Source organism: Lepidochelys kempii, chromosome 9 (assembly GCF_965140285.1).
Source record: "Lepidochelys kempii isolate rLepKem1 chromosome 9, rLepKem1.hap1, whole genome shotgun sequence".
Classification (NCBI taxonomy): Eukaryota; Metazoa; Chordata; order Testudines; family Cheloniidae; genus Lepidochelys; species Lepidochelys kempii.
In genome coordinates, this window is record NC_136388.1 from 93,112,015 (window position 1) to 93,131,902 (window position 19,888).

The 19,888-nt window shown below is 39.8% G+C and overlaps 1 protein-coding gene across 3 annotated transcripts in view; it reads right to left on the reverse strand.

Annotated features, from left to right (window-relative positions):
- The window catches only part of FMR1 (fragile X messenger ribonucleoprotein 1), a 59,379-nt gene that overhangs the window by 18,263 nt on the left and 21,228 nt on the right, over nucleotides 1-19,888 (reverse strand). For 2 of the 3 annotated variants that reach the window (XM_073358396.2, XM_073358398.1), the window contains exons 8-12: nucleotides 16,114-16,284; nucleotides 15,944-16,022; nucleotides 12,056-12,165; nucleotides 10,519-10,581; nucleotides 798-884 (exon numbers count right to left, since the gene is read on the reverse strand). In XM_073358396.2, the coding sequence (XP_073214497.1) occupies nucleotides 798-884; nucleotides 10,519-10,581; nucleotides 12,056-12,165; nucleotides 15,944-16,022; nucleotides 16,114-16,284 (510 nt within the window). The remainder of the gene's footprint in view (nucleotides 1-797; nucleotides 885-10,518; nucleotides 10,582-12,055; nucleotides 12,166-15,943; nucleotides 16,023-16,113; nucleotides 16,285-19,888) is intronic. The other variant, XM_073358397.2, reaches the window with a different exon arrangement.

Genomic DNA, 19,888 nt, shown 5'->3' on the forward strand with positions numbered 1-19,888 from the left:
GCACTGACAAAGACAGAACAACAACAACTGTCTGTCACGGAGAGGGCAATGGAAAGAAGAATTCTGGGGATTTCCATCTGCGATGGAGTCTCTAATGAAGTGATCAGACAGCAGAGCTGAGTGCAGGAGGCTGTTATGGAAAGCAGGTGTAATAAAATGCGATGGGCCAGGCATGTAGCTAGGCTCACTGACAATCAATGGACTGCAGCTGAGTAGTACCCACAGGAACTGAAACAACCACTTGGCCGACCTCCAAAGAGATAAGATTTTATCATGAAAAGGCATGGTCACACATGGAGAAGGAAGGCCAAGAGAAGAATGGAAGATGTGTTGTGATCGGTGCAATCTACATGAGGGCTGAAGGACTGATCGATCTAGGTGATTTTACCCAGAAATTACAGCCATCTCTCATTCTCTTCATCCCTTCTAATTTGTCTCCCTACCTTCCTCTTCCACAAACAATCCTGGTTAACTTTACAAAATAGCAGGCACATTTGGCAAAACACTTGTGTATGAAGGAGAGGTAGTATCTGTCTTCTGCTCCTGTATCAGCTGCAACATAGCTATTAAAATTAAAGGAGCAATTTTCTGCGGTTATGTAGTCCCTCATGATATATATAGAGAGAAACAGTTTTTAAAACATCTTTACTATATTTTTAAATCATCTTTACTAGGAACCCTAAAGGTTTAAGACTTTTTTCATCTCATGTTCAAGCACTTAAGATCCTTTTTAATTGTTAAATTTCCTTGTCAATTATTACAAAAGCTTTGAAGTAGTGTAATATAATTTTCCTCACCTTTAAATAATTTAGGTGATAATCTAAAAGCACAGTTGCGTTAGTGATGCTGTCCTTGGTTCCCACAAATACAAATGGTACCATTCCCTGAAAAGCAAGTATATATTCTGTAAATCCTTGCAATGATATTTACATAATTACAGTGATCCTAGTAATAAATATTAAAGCATGACTACAAAATATATGAAGAACACCCTTCATAATGGGGACACTCATTAAATTCTAAATTTCATAAACAACTGACATATCACCTATATTAACAGCAGTAAAAACATACTTATTTACTTGTACCTATAGTAAACTTAGCCTTACAATATTCCACTCATCCAAGGATAGTAATTTTATCTTGGAGGGGAAAAGTAAATTCATATCTCATTTTGTCCATTAACAGTTATCACAATAAAGGTGGGCAAGTAAGTTCTGTAGTTGGGATAAGTAAATTCTAGACGGAGTTACATTTCGGTAGTGTGCATCATAAAGCCATGTTTTTAGATCATACTTTCTGAACCATGTTAAAAAATCAATTAGCAAAACTTTTCAGCCATCTTATCTTCCCTCAAACTCAATATAAACAATGTTTTTCCATACAGTACCAGCTTCTAGGTGCAAGGTTCTTTTAATCTACCACCTCAGGAAAGAAACCATTTAAGCACTTTAAAACATAAGCCCAACCAATCTGTGCATAAAATGGCACTTATTTCTCCTGGATCCTATAAAGTAATTTGTAAAAGGTGAACAAATAAAAAAAATCTTCATTAAGGTGAAGTTAGGACTGCAGGCATACCACCAGTGGTCTGAATGTTCATTACTTTTCAAAAACACGAATAGTTTAAACAATCATTTGTTAGAAGCTTAGGAAATTCAGTTATGAAGCTGAACACAATAATTCCAGCATTTGAGAACACTGACATTTACGGGCAAGTTAAAATACCTTAATTCTGTAGTTGTAACAAACATAAGCCTCCCATCTTCCCTTCTGTATCTTTTATAACTATTTTGTATGATGTATTATTTTTGTAACAAGGACGGTTTTTAAGGGCTTTAGGTACATATTCATAGGCAAATTCAGAGATATGCTAAGGTCCCTTAGAATTTCACAGGAAGAGAAGGTTACTCACCTTGGGCAGTAACTGAGGTTCTTCAAGATAGATGTCCCTGTGGGTGCTCCACATTAGGTGTCTTGATGCCCTGCGCTTGTAATCGGATATTTGTGGTAGCAGTACCCGGTTGGGCTGCACATGCACCATAGCACTCTCGCACCGCACCGAGTGGTTACATAACCGTGTGCAACCAACCCTCCCCGTTCCTTCTCTACCTCAGAGAATCGGCCTGAAACTCCAAAGTAGATGGGAGATGGGAGGGTAGTGAACCTTCTCTTTTTCTCTGAGGAGTGTCCCTGTGGGTGCTTCACTTTAGGTGACTGTTGAGTAGTGCCTCTCAGTGGAGGGGAGGGGCTTCCGAGTCGATCTATTGATAGTGGATAAGACTAAGTCCAAAGTGAGCATCTGATGCTGACTGTTGTTCTAAAGCATAGTGTTTAGTGAAAGTATGGACTGATGCCCAGGGAGCTGATCTGTAAATGTCAGTGGTAGGCCACAGATGCTGCCAACGGTCTGATGGAGTGTGTGCAAACTCCCGGTGGAGGTTGTAGATTGTTGTTTTGGTAGTACAAATAGATACACCCAGATATTCATTTGGATAGTCTCTGTTTTGAGATGATTTGACCCATCAAATGTTTCTGTTATGGAAACGAATACTCTAGGTGATTTTCTAAATGTTTTTGTTCTTTCAATGTAGAAAGCTAATGCTTTGAGAACATCCTAAGTTCATACCCACAGTCGCCTGTATTTTTTCCAAAGCCACATGTGGACGGGAGGGAGGCCTTCCTCTCGTCCATATGTGGCTTCAGAAAAAAAATACAGGTAAGTAAATGGGTTGATTTAAATGAAAGGGGAAGGCAACCGTGGGTATGAATTTAGGATGTGGCTGCAGGATTACTTTATCCCTTAAAGAATGTTGTACAAGGCAGGTGCGCCATTAGGGGACCTAATTCTCCCACTCGTCTTGCGGACGTGATGGCAATGCAGAAGGCCACCTTCATGGATAAGTGCAACAAAGAACAAGTTGCAAAGGTTTCAAATGGTTTTCCCATGAGTCCTCAAGAACAAGGTTGAGGTCCCACATAGGTGGTAAGGTTTCTTAGTATGGGATAAGAATTTTCAATGCCTTTAAGGAAGTGTTTAATTGTTGGGCGAGCAAACAGTGACCCCGTCCACCTTGTGGTGGAAGGAGGTAATAGCAGCCAAGTGTACTCCGATGGAGCTTGTGGATAGCCCCAATTTTTTAAGTCCTAATAAATAGTCGAGAATCCTCGGTAGGGGGGATGACTGTGGTAAGAAGATCTGTTTGCCTTGGAACCAGGTGCAGAATCGTTTCCACTTATGGATATGTCTTTCTTGCGCTTAATCTTCGATTGTTCAGTAATATATCTTTTACTTCCTCAGAAAAGGCCCTCTTGAACAGGAATGTAATTACTGTTTAAAAAGTTAACTGTTTAAACAATTAAAAATATATTTTTTTAAATGGTTAACAGGGCTGGCCAGGCTAATGCTTACCAGTTAACCAGTTAACATTACATCCCTACTCTCGACCCCAGTCAGCCATGGAGTAACCAGGCCTTGAGGTGGAGTACTGCAAGGGTGGGGTGACGGATGCGTCCTGCATCCTGGGATAGGGGAGGTACCAAGGGAAGGGTTCGAGGCAGTTTCACTGCCATCTGACGCAGGTATGGGAACCATGTTTGTCTGGGCCACGTGGGCATAATGAGAATGACCCTGGAATAGTCCTGCCTGATCTTGTGAATGACTTGGCTTAGGAGTGGAGTCGGAGGAAATGCATACATCAGTGGCACCATTTTATGAGGAGAGTGTTGCCTAGGAAGTGGTGTCCCAATTCTGCTCTGGAGAAATATTGTGGGCATTTGGTATTCTGAGCTGTTGCAAATAGGTCTATGGTGGGGAATCCCCATAGTTTGAATATCAATTTGAGAATTCCAGGATCCATCTCCCACTCGTGGGTTTGTGAGAAATCCCTGCTTAGTAGATCCGCTGTTGTATTCCGACATTCTAGCAGATAGGATGCCGATATCTCTATGTTGTTGGTAATGCACCAATTCCAAAGGCGTATTGCCTCTGTACATAGGGAGTATGATTGTGCTCTCTCTTGGTAGCTTATATAAAACATGCATGATATATTGTCCATCAGGATCTTGATGGCATTGTTCTTGATTAGAGGGAGAAAGTTGTCGCATGCATTTCAGACAGCCCATAGCTCTAGTAAATTTATGTGCAGGTTGGACTCTGCTGGGGACCAGTGGCCTTGGATAATATTGTTGAGTAGATGTGCCCCACAACCTTTTAGGGAAATGTTTGTCGTGAAATGTCTGTCGTGATTGTTGTGGTTGGAGTTCTTTGTTGGAAAGGGACTCTTGATCAGACGTTCTTTGGTTGTGCCCACCATGTTAACCACTTTGGTTCTTGCACAGATGTTCTTTGGTTATGTCCACCACTTTTACTCTGCATGGCACTGTGAGGAGTCTGTTGAGAGTGTCTGTGCGGTATATATACACTGTTCAAAGCCAGGCCTGCAAGCATCTCAGGTGGATTCTGGAATGTTTTACAACAAACATTGTCGCTGAGCTATGTCCCAAGAGTTGTAAGCATGTTCGAGCGGATGTTCGTGGGCTGCACATCACCACTGAAATTAGGCTGACTAGAGCGAGGAAGCATTATTGGGGTAATATTGCTGTTGCTGTAAGACACTCGAGGTAGGCTCCTATGAATTCCAACTTTTGGACAGGAACCAGTGTGGACTTTTGTACATTCATTTGCAACCCTAGGTCCGTGAACCCTAGGTTATCATGCTCTCAGTGGCCTTTATTGCTTCTTGTTGCATTCGTGCCCTTATAAGGCAGTCATCTAAGTATGGAAATATCACTCCTTGTCTGAGGAGACGAGCTGTAACGACAGTGAGGACTTTTGAAAAAACCCTTGGGGCAGTGGAAAGGCTGAAGGGTAGCACTCTATTGGAAATGCTGTTTCCCTAGGGTGAATCTCAAGAATCTTCTGTGTGACGGATGGATGGTGATATGAGAAAAATCACCCTGAAGGTCAAGGGCTGAGAGCCAATCTCCTTTCTCTAATGCCAGAATTATTGTGGTTAGAGTCACCATTGTGAAAATGTCGTGTTCTCACAAATTTGTTGAATTTTCGTTAATCCAGCATGGGTCTCCATCTGCTGGTCTTTCTGAGTTAGAAAGTAATGTGAATCAAAACCTATAATGGTATGGGTTCGACGGCACCTAATTGTACGAGGTGGTTTTTTCCTGTTGTAACAGGTGCTTGTGAGAGGGGTCCCTTAAGAGGGACGGGGAAGGAGAGTGGATAGGTAGGAGAGAAATAAAGGGATGGAGTAGCCCTTCTGGATAATCTCAAAAACCCATTTGTCTGTTGCGATGGTGTTCCAGACTGGGCAGTATGGTGACAAATGGTCTCCGAACGGGTGGGGGACGGTTTCTGGTTCCAGATTCAGAGTGTGGAAGTCTCGTGCCCTCGACCACACCTTCAAAATGACTGTTTAGAGATGGACCGTTGAAACATCAAAAGTTGATCGTGGTTCTGCCGACGTCTGTTTTGTCTTTGGTACACTGTTGGTCGTACTGTCTTTGGGGCTGAGAGAATTGCGTAGACTGGAATCTCCGATTAGAAAACCTGCTGTTTCTTTTTGTTTGCAGATACATAAATGTCAAGGGTTTTTAAGGTGGCCCTTGAGTCTCTTAGAGTGTGTAATGAAATTGGTTTTGTCTGAAAATAGTTTCTGTTCCTCCAAAGGTAAGTCCTCGACTGTTGCCTGGAGCTCCCTTGGGAATCCGGAGAGGCGGAGCCACGAGGCATGGCGCATGACCACGGATGTCACGATGGATCATGGTGCCGTGTCTGCAGAGACAAAGGAAGCCTGGAGGGCCGTCCTCAGGATGAGACCCCCTTCAGAAAGATTTGCCTTGTACTGTTCTTTTTTGTCAACTGGTAAATTTTCAATAAAAGTTGACATTTTGGTAAAAGAATTGTGCATATATATATTTGGCCAGCAGGGCAGCATGATTGGCTTTGAGGAACTGAAGTGTAGCGGAGGAATAAGCTTTCTGCCTGAAAAGATCTAGCCTTTTCCAATCCTTATCATATGGGATCATTTGGGAGTGGTGTTTCCCCCTTTGATTGACCGCCTCCACACTAAGGAGTTTGGTGTGGAATGTGTGAATAAAAATTCCTTTTGCTGGCACATATTTTTTGTCAGACCTCTTCCATGAGAGTACTGCAGTAGCTGGAGTCTGCCAGATGATTTTTTCAGGCTTCATAATAGCATCATTTATCGGCAGGGCTATCTTTGCCGATGGGGATGCCTGGAATATGTCCGTGAGCTTATGCTGGGCTCCTGGTAGCTGTGCCAACAAAATGTCTACAGATTCAGCAACCCTTCTGAAGAGGTCCTGAAAGGATCTGAAATCATCCCTCGTAGTAGGGGATCGTGGCATTATGGTTCTGTCTGAAAATGAGAAGTGAGTAGGCAGTGAAGTGTTATGTTCGGCTGTGTCCTCAAGTTCCTCAGTATCCTCCTCTTGTGGTTCTGACGGTGCCGGGACAGTTGGCGAAGGGGACCGGGTTGTTCTGGACCTAGGCGGGCTAGGGGCCCTGCGGTTTTGGGCCCTATACATTGCCCATGGATTCCAGTATGACCAGTTAGGTGGGAATGGTATGGGGGGAGGTGCCCATGGGTGACCATACCATCCTCGTACATCTGCATTTGGTTGGTGATGAGATGGTCATGGCTTGGGTGAGGAGTGGCAAGGAGTGTATTGCTGCATCATCCTTTTCGTCCTCATCACTGGAGACAGGAGGGGCTGATCTGCAGGGAGTAGTCAGCTGGCTTGGTACCAATCTGGTCGGGGTGCCCTCGATTTGGAGTAGAAGAGATTTAGGTGCCGAGGTCACTATCAGGTCCACATGCCTCATGAATTGCTGCGGTACCGTGAGGCTCGGTGCTGGAGATGGCATAGTGGATGGCCTAGGAGCATGAGTTGAAGCTGCTGGTGCCGAGGATTTATAGCTGTGCAGCACAGGTACAGCAGGTGGCGCCATTGTACTGCTCAGTGCCAAGATCAATTTTAGCTCCATGGGTGCCACGCTGGAAGATTTCACTTCAGTATGTGAATCTGCATTAGAGCTTGCCCACATAGGATCTTTAGCTCGTCGGAAACTCTTGGTGCCAGACGTTCCTGGTGCCTCGCAGTCTGATGCTCTCGGTGCCATAGGTACCGGGGCAGATCTTTCAGTAGGAGATCGCTTTCATTTGGGTGATTCTCGGTGAGGAGATATCTGTGACTGCTTTTTTGTAGTCCTTCTAGGAGTAGGCTCCTTGGCCGTTGTTGTTGGAGCAAAGCCCGTCAGAGGCTGCCACTGGCGACTTTTGGCCAGGGGGTGACCTGGACTCAGGGTCGCTGGCTGGCCTGAGGGATTTCTCCATCATGAGGAGCTTCAGTTGGAGATCCCTGGCTTTTCTTGTCTTGGTTGTCAGCTTTCTGTACCTTTGAGTAATGTGTGTCTTGCTGAGGAAGTGCACACTGAGTGTGGCTGTCAGAGAGCGGTATGGAGAGTCTGCAAGTCAGGCAGCGTTTAAAACCAGGTGAGCCTGGCATGCCTGAGTTGGTCTCAAAGAAAAAAATGGGGTAATCCCTGTTTGATGCTAAGGCCGTATGCTTGCTAGAGAGACAGGGGAGGTAGAAGGGGAAAATTTTTTTTCCCCCAATGAAATTAGAGTAGGGCAAGGGGATAGGGAAGCTTACTACAACTAAGATAACATTACCACTATGAATTATCTACTATACATTTTTTCTGAAGTAGGAGAGGGTGCTGCTGATTGCTCCGACTCAAGCCAAAAGTGGTAGAGAAGGAACTGGGGGGTGGTTGGCTGCGCACTGCTATGTAATCACTGGGCGCGTGTCTGAGATGGCTACAGCACGTGCGTGGCCCAACCGGGCACTGCTACCACAAATCTCCGATTACGAGCGCAGGGCATCAAGACACTTAAATGGAGCAACCACATGGACACTCCTCAAAGAACAACAGATATTCATGGGGAGGTAGTATGCTATTTATCTGAACCAAAATATTCTTTTTCATGTGGAATGTGTGTAACAAAGTGGTACAAAGCTAGCACAGCAAGTCTGATTAAGATAAAATTATTCTAATTTTGGTGGTCACTATTAAATTAAAGTTATGATTAGATAAAGTAACTGGAGATTACAATTTTCTCATCACATCACCGGGGGCAGAGTTAAGACTAAGTACATTATCTGTGAATTCTCTTTTCATATGTTTAGGTTTCTTGTAAATTTAATTTTAGCTATGGATGCATGAGTGTACACATTTTATGCAGGAGATAGACAGCAGACGTGAGAATCCCCCTTCTCACTCCCAGGCTCTCTGCAAAATGCAGGAAGGGAAACATTCTGGCTTCGTCTTTCCAACCCTGTATCTGGAGGCACTGATGAAATAATTCATAGGCTTCTGATAAGCCATAACATGGCTCATAAAAATGTTAACTTGCATAAAATAAAGTGACAAGTAATCTTTGGTGCTGTGCGCTAGAACTTAGCTGAGATATTTTCTCCTATGAGCCATGGACCCGCAACTATAAAAATAAATTCTTTTCTTTGGAATAGTATTAATGAACTGATTCTGTCTTTAGTAATACATAAATGAGGGACTGCCAGTCTGGAGCATATAACCCAATAAGTACTCCCAATCTGCGCCAGCACCAGTGGGCCCATTGTGAAAAAACTGCTGAATTAAGTTCAAGACCTTATAAATACTTAAGGATAGACAACCCACACAGAGGTTCTGTTACTGTAACTGAGTCATTCCCTTCTACTGCAGACAAGAAAAACTTTAGCTGATTGAAGTCATGAAGACAGGCCTCAAGATCAATTGCTTGTAATGTAAATACTAGCATGGGTATAATCAGTGCAGAATCCCAGGGCATTCACAAGGTATTTCAAACAGTGGCAACTACTCATTGTGAAGAACCCTAAAAGATTACTCAGGAGATAAAAGCAAGCTACAAAGCTTGTTTAATATCCCCCTAAGTTACTGAAAATGAGTAAATTTCCAAGGAATTTAAGGATGATTTCAGTTCAAATACTCCTGATTTAGGGAGATGGGTTGCCAGGGGAGTCACCTGCCAGATAATAGGTGAAAAAAAGCATAGCAATTAGAAAGCCTTAGGGTACATCTTCACTACCCGCCGGATCGGCGGGTACTGATTGATCTATCGTGTCTTGTCTAGACGCGATAAATCCATCCCCGAATCGACGCCTGTACTCCACCTCGGCAGGAGGAGTAAGCGGAGTCGACGGGGAAGCCACCACTGTCAACTCACCGCCGTGAGGACAGCCAGGTAAGTCGAACTAAGATACTTCGACTTCAGCTACGCAAATAGCTGCCTGAGGGATTTCTCCATCAGCAAATAGCATAGCTGAAGTTGCATCTCTTAGTTTGAACCCCCCCCCACAGTGTATCCCAGGCCTTAGAAACCAAAGCCAATGCCTGCATGCTGTGTGTGTGTGTTATCACTGACAGGTTGGAAGGAGAGGCAAGTTCATAATTTGTCACTGGTTTATCAGTTTGGTAACTATTTTTAACTTACATGCCCATCACATCAGATGGGTAAATTTATTTAAATCCAAATAATTAAGAACAAAACTAGTAAGTTTATTTTGTTATCCTATCACGCCCATGCTCTGATCTAGTACCATCCTCAAACCACAAAAACAGATGATTCAACTTGACTCTCTCAGAGTCTGGAATATTTTCAAGTGTGATTATATTTCACTCTCCAATTGAGAAAGAGTAATTAATTTATATTACCTTGCCATTCTGGTTGCCCAGTAATTGATACTCCATAGTAAAATATATCAATTGACTTAAAATTGCATTAAAGATCATAAAAACTGCCAGTTGTGGCTTTCGGCAGTGCATCTCTCCACCTGCAGTGGCCTTTAACTTTTAGAAAGTAGAAGAACTGGAATCCTTTCAAACTTCTGTTTCAATACGTATAAAACTGTCACAACAGGAAGACAAGTATTTACTCACACAGCGTTCCAGACCAACTCTACTCTCTTAAAGAGACTTAGAATTTTTTTTTTAAATTAACTGAACATTGCTTCTGTATTCTAGGCAGAACCTCTACACCCTAATATTTGACATCACTGAAGGATTCTGCAGCGGGCAGACTTAAACCTACATTATTTTGTCCCGGTATTTTTGGGAGGACTACGAACTGCACGTAATCATACACCATGTATGTAATGTACTACAAAGATAAGACACCTACAGCATCACTACTTCAAAACAAGACCTGTGGCTCTTCTTTATATAATCACAGAAGTTATGAAATGTTGTCATGTAATTTGTGAACGTCGTTTTGGAATCACTGTATAAGAATGAGAACCCAAAACTGCTTTTAAAGCTTTAAAATGAACTGAAATGTTATCCTACAAAATATAAATAAAAGCTATGGTATCCGAAGTCTATTCAAGTATGCATGTAGGCTACATTACAAACACAGTTTAAAAACAAGAGAACTTAGAAGATGAAATGATTCTTACCTGCCTAGATTTGATCTCAGGTTTCTGTGTTTCCCCTGTTACAGTTGATGACACAACTAACACCTAAAGCAGTGTAAGGAATGCAAGTGTTAGTGATGTGGTTATCTATAAACAGGAGATACACAGAACTCTGAACTCAGGACTTGGCAGGTAAAAGCCTTTCAATTCACCTTTAACAGCTGTATTTTGGATTTGAAAATCATATGCAAATAAGCTTTTTTAAGCTAAAAATATACTAAACGTGGTCATAGCTACTCTCTTGCTTGAATTTTGAAGCTTCAATAAGACCTTATTTTTATACTTTATGCATCAGCCACACAGTAATGCCATTAAAGTTAAGGATGGAATTTTAGCTTGGAATAAAATATTGACCCTTTTGTTCATCCAAACAATCCAAAACTTCACACTGTAAGAAGATTTTGTTACCAGAAGTAAAATGTGAAATATATAAAATTTAAAATTACAAGTGAAACTTTTAATTCTAAATGCTGGAGGTGGCTATCTTGGGTTGCAGTCAGATGAAAAACTGATATTGCATTTAAATATTTTCATTCCATTAAATAAGTGTTCAAGCACTATTAAAGCAGGTTAGAAATTGGGCGACTGCTTCTTCCGTAACAATTTTGCTATGCTAGTGTCAGAACTGTCTCAACTTTTCAGCAAGAATGTTCAAATTAAAAAAAAAAAAAAAAAAGAGATTTCACATCTTATTCTTAGTAGTAAAGGTTCCTTACGTGGTAAATTTTTAGATGCTAGGTAAATAAATGAGGGTTTAAACTGAAAAAAAAAACCTATGCTTTTCCTTTTGAAATTTGGGATGAAATCTTCATATTTTTAAAATATGGGTATTTTTGTGGTATAAATTTCCTTTGCCTGCCACCCCCTCTTCCACAAAAGTCCAATTTTCAAGTTATGCAGTTCAAGGCTTCATTGAGACCCTATATCAGGTCAAAAGTCTGTTTTAAATGTAAACAGAGTTTTACGCATTCTTCTTATAGCAGATCTGGTATACACCACTATACCAACTGTCCAAACATTTTTTAAAAACACATATTAGCTGTTGTGAGCTCATAATCTAATACCTGCAGTAAAGGATTTACAATGAAAGTGCAACCAGACTTAACTATTGCATCAAAAATATTAACATAAAAATGAACGGTGAAGATGTTCAAGATATCAAATTTAAAGCAAATTACTGAGTGTGAAAAATAGGTTTATATGTATATTTCTGGGATATCATTACACTGTGAAACCTGTATTAATGCTTCTAACAGAAATAAAAAATGATTTTAAAAAGGTGAATTTATACATCACCAACTTAGAAGACTTGGACAGAAGATTACCAATAGTGATAGGTCATAAAAACCTGCACCAATATGTGAAAATTTCCCTTTCAACTCCAGTGAGGAAAAATAAGCTCCATCAGAAAACACATTAATTGTATATTCTTTTTAACCACCAAGAACTTATTTTACTGCTGGATATAGCAACATCACCACCAATTAACAGAGACAGAACACATTTACTACAAACATACCTCTTCTTGTGGAATATTTTTATCGTTTTCAGCTTCAATTCTCACTCTCACAACACCCGATTTGTCCACTATCTCTTGAATCAGTTTTCCATTTTTTCCTATTACTTTTCCTACAGAAAGAGTATACAGAACATTCCACCTTAGGCTTCTTCCCCAAAATCTGAAAATATTACTATACAGTAGTTTAGTAGTAGAATTTAATACCAATACAAAGGCTTGCCAACACCGACCTAACAGTTTATGACCAAAATTTAGTCAATGAGCCATGAACTAAAATGTCTGAGTAACCTAAAATATAGATTTTGGTAACCACACCAAAGCAGCCATATCATCCTACAGGTAAACAGTATTTAATTAAGGAAGTTTAGAAATATTTAGATAGGAGTATTTGATAAACAGAAAAACAAGGAAAACTAAGAGAACAAAGGAAATTCAATCACAAAAACCCTACATTTGTGGAATATGACTATTTAGTCTTACTGCTACATATCTTAGTCAAAGTGAAAGTTCACGCTGTTTTACATTCTCATTTTTCTTGCTTCTGAGAACTTAATTTAAAATTTTTAAATTGCATACAAATATATGCTGGGGCTGAATGCAAATTTTCTCCTTTTACAATACTACAAGTTTACCAATGGCAAAAGTGGTTAAACAAGCAAAGAAAATTTGATTTGCTAGGTCTTCAAAATTTTAGTCACTATTAAGTTATATTTTTTGATATCAGAGAGGAAGTTCAGATGGCAAGACTGATCAAATCCTCAGAAGCAAGTTTTGTTTTGATATATGTTTGGCAAGATATTTCTGTTATCAGAAAGTAATTTTTTAAAAGTCAGTTGGAAAGAACTATTCAGAATTAGTCTTACACAAAAGCTTTATAACCAAAAATGTGTATCTCAGATAAACTGGAGGAACAGAAATGTATCCAAGGAAATGGAAGTTTTAATTTGAAAATACTTAAAGCTAATTAAAAAACAATGGAAACAATCATTTAATGCTGCTCTTATAACTAAAATAAGAAAATAATAAACTAGATCTCCAAAGCCAGGCTAGTGACGCTGTTTTATAAAAATAATTAACAAGTTACCTACTGTTAGCCAGAATATTTAAAATTTTAATTAAAAAAAGATTAATGCAAATGAGATATTGTGTGTAACAAACAAAAGATGAGAATCTTTAACAGAAAACAGCCTTAGAATTTAACTCTATTTGTTAAATACATTCAAGACACGAGTTTTAAAAATAAGGGCAAAAAATATTCAATCCAAGACAACTATTTATTTGTATTGCTGGTCAGATTTTATCCAGAAAGAACAAGTTGATTAAAACCCACTTTTACTCACACAGGACATAGTACATATCTGACAACAAAATGGAAATTTTGCTAATATTTTCTTAAATTCCTAGATATTCATGAGGGCCAGGTTTTTACATTACATGCAAATTATAATCATTTTTATCTTAATTCAGCCCAAGTATTACTTATAAGTAATGATAATTTTAGGCTGATTTTCATATTCTCCAGTTTAATTTGAAAATATTCAGAGAAAGCTGGACATAAGTATAGCCAATTTGTTGTTCTTGACCACGATGATTGCTCTAGGCTCATTACCAGCCAAGTGAGTCAAAAGCTTCTTTTGAATATTTTAATACTTTATTTAATCTGTTATGTTAACAAGTTACCGGTAAATATAATAGATGCATATGAAGAGAGCTACAAAAAAATCTTATTGGACAAATTACAAATTTCCAAACACTATAATAAACAAAGTAATTCAAAATGCAACTGCTTATTTCAACAACTAATAAAATGCTAATCTTCCCCCCTCCTCTAAAAATTCAACAATATATATTATTAATCAGTATGAAACATAGACTTGCATGCTGAAATGGAATCTATACTTCAATCTTTAGAATTCACATAGTCCTTAAGCAGGCAGGTTGTTTTCATGTGGACCTAAACTTTTAAGAATGTTACTATAAAACCTTAGTTTAAAATTAAATTTATAGTCTAAAAAAGTTACAAAAATATTACTACATCTAATTTATATTTTACAAATAATTTGAGTGCTGACAGCAGTTTTTAACCTAGACTGAAAATTTTAGTTTTCTGTCAAGCTACTGGTAATCGAAATGTGTACTTTGAAAGAGAGGGGAAAAAAAGGAATGCTAGTGTTCCTCCAAGTATCACTTATTTTGGATATATATTAATAGGTACATTAACAAATGTATATTCTTTCTGTGGGAACTAGGTCAAGAAACAAGATGTGAAGTAAAGAGATTGCTCAAATATAAAATGTAGTTTATTTTTAAAATATTTTTATTTTTAAAGTCCTGAACACATGGAGCAGGAATCAATTAAAAATCCAAAATTAAATTCAGTCAGTCGGTCTACCCCTTCTGCTTATCATTAGTGAGAACTACGGTTGCAAGAAATTCACAGTAACATTTATTAAATCAATTAAACAGATGAGTAACATCCTGGTACTTGTCTAAAATCTCACAAGATTCAGACCATGCCACTTCAGTATTGCTTCCAAAATCTCCTCAATATGCAATGAAGATGTCTGCCTTTACAAAGATTGGTACATATATGTATCTCCAAAAACATATACCGTACATACTTGTTCATTAGCCCATTCGTTTATAAGCCTATCCCCCAAGATGGATAGGTAAAAACAGTGAAAACTGTATGACCCTTTCATAAGCCAACCCTGTATTTCAGGGGCTCGCAAACTTTGGCTCCCGGCCCGTCAGCGTAAGCCGCTGGCAGGTCGAGACATTTTGTTTACTTGGGAGCGGCGAACCGCAGCCCCAGGGAGCTGAGGGGCTCCAGGCCTGCAGACACTCCAGGTAAACAAAACGACAATGTATTAGATATTCAATTCAATGATTTCATAGAGTTTAAAATCATGAAATTCTGGTGTAGACCCGTTTATAAGCCGACCCCCGCTCTTTGGTGTGTCACGTTTTTACCAAAAATATTCGACTCATGAATGAGTATATACGGTACTCTTGTTATCTGCTTCTTAAACTCATTCCAGCTAGCAAGCAAACCTAGATGACATTTTTCTGTTGGTTTACACATGTTGATATTGCTGAATTATTTTCAATAAGCTATTTTTTAGCTGGGGGTTGATACATGTTTTAGAGTCTTGACACTTTTTATTGGAAAACTGCTGTTAGATGCTGGATCTTTTGCTAGTCTCACTGCTGCCCCTATATAAAAGCTTCACAGGTAAAGGGCAATAGGAAAGGTAAGCGTAGCAGGAAGTTCTGTGAAAAAGCCATTTAGTGTGTTGCATCGTAGAAGCCATATTTCTCAACACAGTCCAAGACATGCATGGATAGCTGTGACAATGTAGAAAGCAGCCTCCTTTTGTCAGCCGTTTCCTGGTTAGCAAGCTCCGTTTTGGTTCAGAATCCCGAAACAAGGGACAAGGCATATTCAAGTAACTGAATGAGTAATTGTAAACAAAGGCTCTCCGTTAACTACCAATCTGCAAAGAGGTCTGATTTGTCCTACAATGGATTTTCACAATTGCAATCAAAAAGGGACTGTGGGAGAGTCAGTCACTTGTGACTCACTGGATTGCTTTAGCCAGGGTTTCTCAACCTAATTTCTAGTCAACTTATGTACACTGAGGGCAAGTGAATCAGGATTCAGTTCCTCAGCAAAACCAATACATTTTAATAAAACTTTCTACAAGATTCTGTAGAGAGCTGAAAACTTCTCTGAAATAAAAGAGTAACAAAAACCCAATCACAAAACAAAAAAGCAAGCATCTCCAAAATGTTAGATTGCCCTCCTTGTATTGTTTCTAAAAGTTAAAACAATTCTCATCTAATATTTTTCTACCATTTCAGAGCTAAACACCAAAATTGACATACCTACTAGGTTTCTTGGTACTTGTATAACATCTTCAGCAAATTCAAGGTAGCTTCTTGCCTTTTTCACTGCATCTTGATCCTAAGAAATAGGAAAAAAACATAAAAGGGGTTCTGTGTTTTCCAAGAGCATGTTAGTTTTATTAAATTTTATTATTTGTCTGGAAGCTTACCTCCCCATAAATATGGAATGTGCAGGTGTCTTCATCAAGATCAATAGCAGTCACACCAGGTACTTTTCTGGCTTGCTGAATATTAGCACCATGAGTGCCAATGGCCAGACCCATTAGGTCTTCACGTACAACAAACTGTTCATGAAATCGCGATGCAAGCTGCCTTGAGCTCTAAAGAAAGAATGCATTCCTAGTTAACTTTGATTTTTAAAAAAGTATAGCAATTTACATTGATTTAGGTAACCAGATACATATGTAGGCTACCTCCCTACTTTCCACATCAGTTAATTTCTAAAGTTCAAGGAGAAACTGCCAAACATGTACAATTAAAAAAAACAGACAAACTGACAGAAGCCTTTACCAAATTTTGAGCTAAGAAGGGTAGGGATGGTAATCCCAAAGATAAGGAGAAAAAGAAAAATCACAGTTAAGTCTTCTTTTCTCCAAAAATACATCTCTCTGCATGTATAATAATCCTAAAATAAATCTGGATACTGGTACTATCAGAAATTATATATATTTGAACTTGCCTTATAAATGGTTTGCATCTAACAAATGTGTCATTCAGTGGTAGAAAGTGGAATCAATCTATTTGCTTAATTGTCATTTTCAGATGCAGGTAAGAAATCAGAGGGAGAGGACGTTTTTACAAGATAGTAAAGTTGAAAGATGAGCTACTCTGGGGTTACAGAAACCCACTCCCCCGGCTCCCTCTCCCCCCCAAAAAAAACAGAAAAAGTGCCCCCATGAAAATATGAGAAAAAAAATGTTAATTGCTCAAACAGTCCCCAGCTTCAAAGCTACGACTATGACAAAATGAACTATATGGATACATACTGTCCACAAAGAGCAAAAATGAAGAATCAGTTTCTATGTAAGACAATGCAAAAATAGATGAGTTTGCAGAATTGAACAAGAATTCGACAGATGACAAAAGCCCTCGGGATTTTGGTACAATAATCACTAGGGCGGTCAAGCAATTAAAAAAATTAATCACACTGTTAAACAATAATTGAATACCATTTATTTAAATATTTTTGGATGTTTTCTACATTTTTAAATATATTTATTTCAATTACAACACAATACAAAGTGTACAGTGCTCACTTTATATTTATTTTTTGATTATGAGCATTTGCACCGTAAAAAGACAATATTTTTCATTTCACTTAATATAAGTACTGTAATGCAATCTCTTTATCATGAAAGTTGAACTTACAAATATAGAATTACACTTCTGCCCCGACATAACGCAGGTTCGCCTACAACATGGTAAAGCTCTGACACGCTGCTCTGAGCTTTACCATGAGTGTTAAGGGTGACAGGCCGGGGGTTGGTTAAGGGGCAGAGGGTCTCGGGCTCCCCCCAACCAGGATCTGGGAAGCTGAAGCTGTGTGTGTGTGTGGGGGGCACTTTTGGGGGCCCCGCAATCCCAGAGTGGCCCAGCAGATTAGCGGGGGGCCGGGAGCAGCCTGCTCCGCTTCCCTCGCCCCAGCCGTGTTGCTCGGGGGAGGGGGCTTAGGGGAAGGGATTCCCTCCCACACTCACTGACAGTGGCGGAAGCTGAGCAGCCTGGCCCCAGCCCGCTCCACTCCGCCAGTTCCCAGCCGCAGGTGAGTGCAGGACCTTTCCCAATCCCCCACCCTCAGCGACACGGCTGGGGCCAGGGCAAGGAAAGTGGAGCGGGCTGGGCACAAGCCGCTCTGCTTCCCGCCGCCCGTGAGTATGGAGGGCGTCCTTTCTACAACCTCCCTGCACTCACTGGCAGTGGAAAGCACAGCGCTGCGGCTGGGAGGTGGCAGAATGGAGCGGGCTGGGGCTGCATTGCTCTGCTTCCCGCCGCTGCCGGTGAGTGAGTGCCTGTCAGGGGGTGGGCGTGTGGACAGGGGTCTCTGGAGGGGGCAGTCAGGGAACAAGGGGGCCAAAGCAAGTTCGATATAAATGCGGTATCATCTATAACGCAGTGAGATTTTGTCTCCCGAGGACCATGTTATATCGGGGTAGAGGTGTATGTACAAAAATACTGCATTCAAAAATAAAATGTAAAATTTTAGAGCTTGTATGTCCACTCAGTCCTACTTTTTCAGCCAATCGCTCAGACAAACAAGTTTGTTTACGTTTGCAGGAAATAATGCTGCCTGCTTCTGTTTACAATGTCACCTGGAAGTGAGAACAGGCATTCTCATGGCACTGTTATAGCTGTCGTCACAAGATATTTACGTGCCTGCTTCAACCACCATTCCAAGGGACACGCATCCATGTTGATGATGGGTTCTGCTCAAAAACCATCCAAATGATGGTGCGGACTGATGCATGTTCATTTTCATTATTTAAGTCAGATGCCACCAGCAGAGGGTTGGTTTTCTTTTTCTTTCAGGTTCTGTTGTTTCCGCATTGGATTGTTACTCTTTTAAGACTTCTCAAAGCATGCTCCCCACTTTGTCCCTCTCAGATTTTGGAAGGCACTTCTGATTCTTAAATCTTGGGTTGAGTACTGTAGCTATTTTTACAAATTTCACATCCGAGACTGCCGTAACATGAAATATATGGCAGAATGCGGGTAAAACAGAGCACGGGACGTACAATTCTCCCCCAAGGAGTTCAGTCACAAATTTAATTAACGCATTATTTTTTTAATGAGCGTCATCAGCATGGAAGCATGTCATCTGGAATGGTGGCCATAGCATGAAGGGGCATATGAATGTTTAGCATATCTGGCACGTAAATACCTTGCAACACTTGCGACAAAAGTACCATGCAAATGCCTGTTCTCACTTTCTGGTGTAAATAAGAAGAGGGCAGCATTATCACCTATAAATGTAAACAAACTTGTTTGTCTGAGCGATTAGCTGAAGGAGGAGGAGGACTGAGTGGACTTGTTTTAGAGTAGCAGCCGTGTTAGTCTGTATCCGTAAAAAGAAAAGGAGTACTTGTGGCACCTTAGAGACTAACAAATTTATTACAGCATAAGCTTTCGTGAGCTACTGCTCACTTCATCGGATGAGTGGACTTGCAAGCTCTAAAATTTTACATTGCTTTATTTTTGAATGCAGTATTTTTGTACATAATTATATATTTGTAAGTTCAACTTTCCAGATAAAGAGATTGCATTACAGTACTTGTATTAGGTGAATTGAAAAATACTATTTCTTCTGTTTATCATTTTTACAGTGCAAATATTTGTAATCAAAATATACATTTTGATTTCAATTACAACACAGAATACAAGATATATATGAAAGTGTAGAAAAACATCCAAAATATTTAATCAATTTCAATTGGTAGTCTCTTGTTTAACAGTGCGATTAAAATTGCGATTAATTTTTTTTAAATCAAGATTAATTTTTAGAGTTAATCGCATGAGTTAACTGTGATTAATCGACAGCCCTAGTAATCACCCATAGCACTTCCACAGATAAAGTCCAAACTTAGAGTAAACAGCTGAGTGGTGCAATAGAGAATGTGAATGAGACAATCATGTACCCTTAACAAGATAAAATGTGCACCCAGTCTCAGCAGGGCAGTAATGAGATTCTGTAGGCCAAATGGGGCCTACACCTGTGCAGTGCAACTGACTTCAGATTAACTACTGTTACATCTTTGCATGTCCCATTAGTTTTAAATGCAGCTATACAAGTGTAACTATTGGCATAAAATGGTCTGCAGAAATTTTTTAACTGGAGATTTTGCACAAATTAAAACTAAAAATCAACTTTCAGCTCTGAAGGCAAATTTGCAGGACTGGGACTCAGGAAAACTCATTTTGATTAGTAAA